The 2983-nt window shown below is 54.1% G+C and overlaps 1 protein-coding gene across 1 annotated transcript; it reads left to right on the top strand.

Annotated features, from left to right (window-relative positions):
* Positions 430-2492, top strand: LOC8061525 (3-ketoacyl-CoA synthase 5). The gene has a single exon (XM_002438147.2). It carries the CDS (start codon positions 682-684, stop codon positions 2152-2154), a length of 1473 nt encoding a protein of 490 aa, XP_002438192.1. The 5' UTR covers positions 430-681; the 3' UTR covers positions 2155-2492.

The following is a 2983-nucleotide window of genomic DNA, read 5'->3' as shown; positions in this document are numbered from 1 at the left end:
CGTTCCTTGTTCGGGCAACAGATGCGTACGTACGTTCCGCGGTGGCATGCACACTATTCTCTCGTGGCAAAAGGACAGTAACACAGTTGATTGGCACTGATGCCGTGATGATCCGGACTAAATGTGAATAGTCACTGCACACCGTGATTAGCGGTGCCATACAAGCTCGGTAGGCCGTAACGATTGGCCTGGTCGCCGTGCTTGCCTGAACTGGCTCGCCGGCAGTGATCACAGTTCACAACCAACTTTTCTCCTCTTTATATATCTATATATAAATAAAAAAAGGAAAAAAAAGAACTGCCCCGCATATACAAATGGAAAATAAAATAAATTAAAACAGAACGCCCGGCGAACTTGTCGGCGAACCAGAATCAGTTATTTCTTCACTGAAATCCTTTCTAATAATAGCCTGCCTCGCACCAGCTTTACATCTATCAAGGTCAAGGAGAGCCGTGAGTTGGCTACTTTGAGCTAGCCTGCTCGCTTGTCACTCTAAGGAAATTAGAGACTGTCCTGCTCCTGCGCCGCCACGGCTTTAAAACAACCTCACCACCTCTGCTCCCTGCCGGAATCCACACACACACCACGCCACACGCAGGTCGCAGGCACGAGCACACCCCCACTAGAGGTAGAGTGCCTGCGTGCATCGACCGCAGAAAAAGGAAAAGAAAAAGTGGCAGCATGAGCTCGCCACCTCTGTTCGGCAACGGCAAGGGCCTCAAGGCCGTGTGCCGCCGCGTGGTGGACAACATCCTCGCCGTCGTGACGGTGCCGCTCACGGCCGCCGCGCTGGTCGCCATGGCGCGGTTCGGGCCGGAGGAACAACTGGCCGGCCAGTTCCGCGAGGCGCGGCCCGTGCACGTCTTCTTGGCGGCGTTCGTCCCTGCCGCGGCTGCCACGGTGTACCTGATGCTGCGCCCGCGCGCGGTGTACCTGGTGGACTACGCCTGCTTCCGCACGGCGTCCAACTGCCGCGTCCCCTTCTCCACGTTCCTGGAGCACGCCAAGCAGGTGCCCGTGCTCGACGAGCGCAGCATCCGGTTCATGACCAAGCTGCTGGAGCGCTCGGGTCTCGGGGAGGAGACGTGCCTGCCCCCCGCGCACCACTACATCCCGCCCTACAACTACTGCACCCTCGACGCGGCGCGCGGCGAGGTCGACCTCGTCGTCTTCTCCGCGCTCGACGACCTGTTCGCCAAGACGGGCATCAGCGCCGGCGCCATCGACATCGTCGTCGTCAACTGCAGCCTCTTCTGCCCCACGCCGTCCTTCGTCGACATGATCGTCCACAGGTACAAGCTGCGCAGCGACGTCCGCAGCGTGCACCTCTCCGGCATGGGGTGCAGCGCCGGGCTCATCTCCGTGGGGCTTGCCAGGAACCTCCTCCAGGTCGCTCCGAAAGGCACGCACGCGCTGGTTGTCTCCACGGAGACCATCACGCCAAACTACTACGTGGGCAGCGAGCGCGCTATGCTCCTGCCCAACTGCCTGTTCCGCGTAGGCGGCGCCGCGGCGCTGCTGTCGAACTCCCCGGACAAGGCAAGGTTCCGCCTGAAGCACGTCGTGCGCACGCTCACCGGCGCGCAGGACAGCGCGTACACGTGCGTGTTCCAGCAGGAGGACGACAACGGCAACGTGGGCATCAACCTGAACAAGGACCTGATGACCATCGCCGGGAACGCGCTCAAGGCCAACATCACCGCCATGGGACCCCTCGTCCTCCCGGCATCAGAGCAGCTGCTGTTCGCGCTCTCCTTCATCGCGCGGAAGGTGATCAGCGGCAAGTTCAAGCCGTACCTGCCGGACTTCCGCACGGCGTTCGAGCACTTCTGCATCCACGCGGGCGGGCGCGCCGTCATCGACGAGCTGCAGCGCAGCCTGGGCCTGTCGGACGAGCAGGTAGAGGCGTCGAGGATGACGCTGCACCGGTTCGGGAACACGTCGAGCAGCTCGCTGTGGTACGAGCTGGCCTACATGGAGGCCAAGGGGTGTATGCGGAGGGGTGACCGCGTGTGGATGATTGGGTTTGGGTCCGGGTTCAAGTGCAACAGCGCGGCGTGGGAGTGCATCGAGCCCGCGCGCACCGCCGAGGGACCCTGGGCCACGTCCATCCACAGGTACCCGGTGCACATTCCAGACGTGATGAAGCACTAATAATACTAGCTTGACCGTCAACAACAGCGCATTGGCTAAGATTAAATCCCGTGGAATAATTGTGACGTATACAGTATACAGGGACATGTCCGTGTTCTGTTTATTAATTAATTCTCATGTTGATAGTTAATAAGGAAAAAGCATTTCTTCCGTTATAGTCTCACAGTAGGGTAGTATATCACATCATGCATCTGGGCAAAGCCTTGGAACAGGAGTGTACACCCAAACTGTTTGTAACGTCAGAATCTTACTGTGCAGTCCCCATATATGTAATTCGTCAGAACTGGTTGCTTGATGTCTGTTTTTATTAATTAAAAGATAATCATCATATGTCTGTACTTGATTGAGGTTTGTCTTTCAGTAAATGTTTAAAATTTTCACTGTTTGGACAGAACTAAGGAATGATGCATGTAAAAATTACTCCACCCGTAACGTAAGAACCATTTTTGCCTATGTTTAACGCCATGCCCAACGTATTTTTCTTGCCTGTCTTAACCACCAGATTTTTCAATTTCTCCTAGTAGTGTGGGGTTCTCCTAATGTTTTAGCATTTAAAATTTAGTATAAACTTTCCCTAGTAAATACCTCCTAGTGTTTTGACTAGTGGTAGTGTTCTATTACTAACTAAAAATACTAGAAAAACTCCACCATTTTGGTAGTGTGTTGTGTGTCTTTGTATTAAGGTACAAAAATATTTAATATAACACATCATAGCGTGTTCTAAGGGGTCAAAAAATTTTTTACATAGATGCTCAAATCCTCTCTAATGTATACTCCTTCCATACCCATAAAGAAAGTCGTTTTTGACAAGGTTTGGGTTGAACATTAG

The sequence above is a fragment of the Sorghum bicolor genome, chromosome 10 (genome assembly GCF_000003195.3).
Source record: "Sorghum bicolor cultivar BTx623 chromosome 10, Sorghum_bicolor_NCBIv3, whole genome shotgun sequence".
Classification (NCBI taxonomy): Eukaryota; Viridiplantae; Streptophyta; class Magnoliopsida; order Poales; family Poaceae; genus Sorghum; species Sorghum bicolor.
Note: the sequence above shows the minus strand (reverse complement) of the source record. Positions and strands in the feature narration are given on the sequence as shown.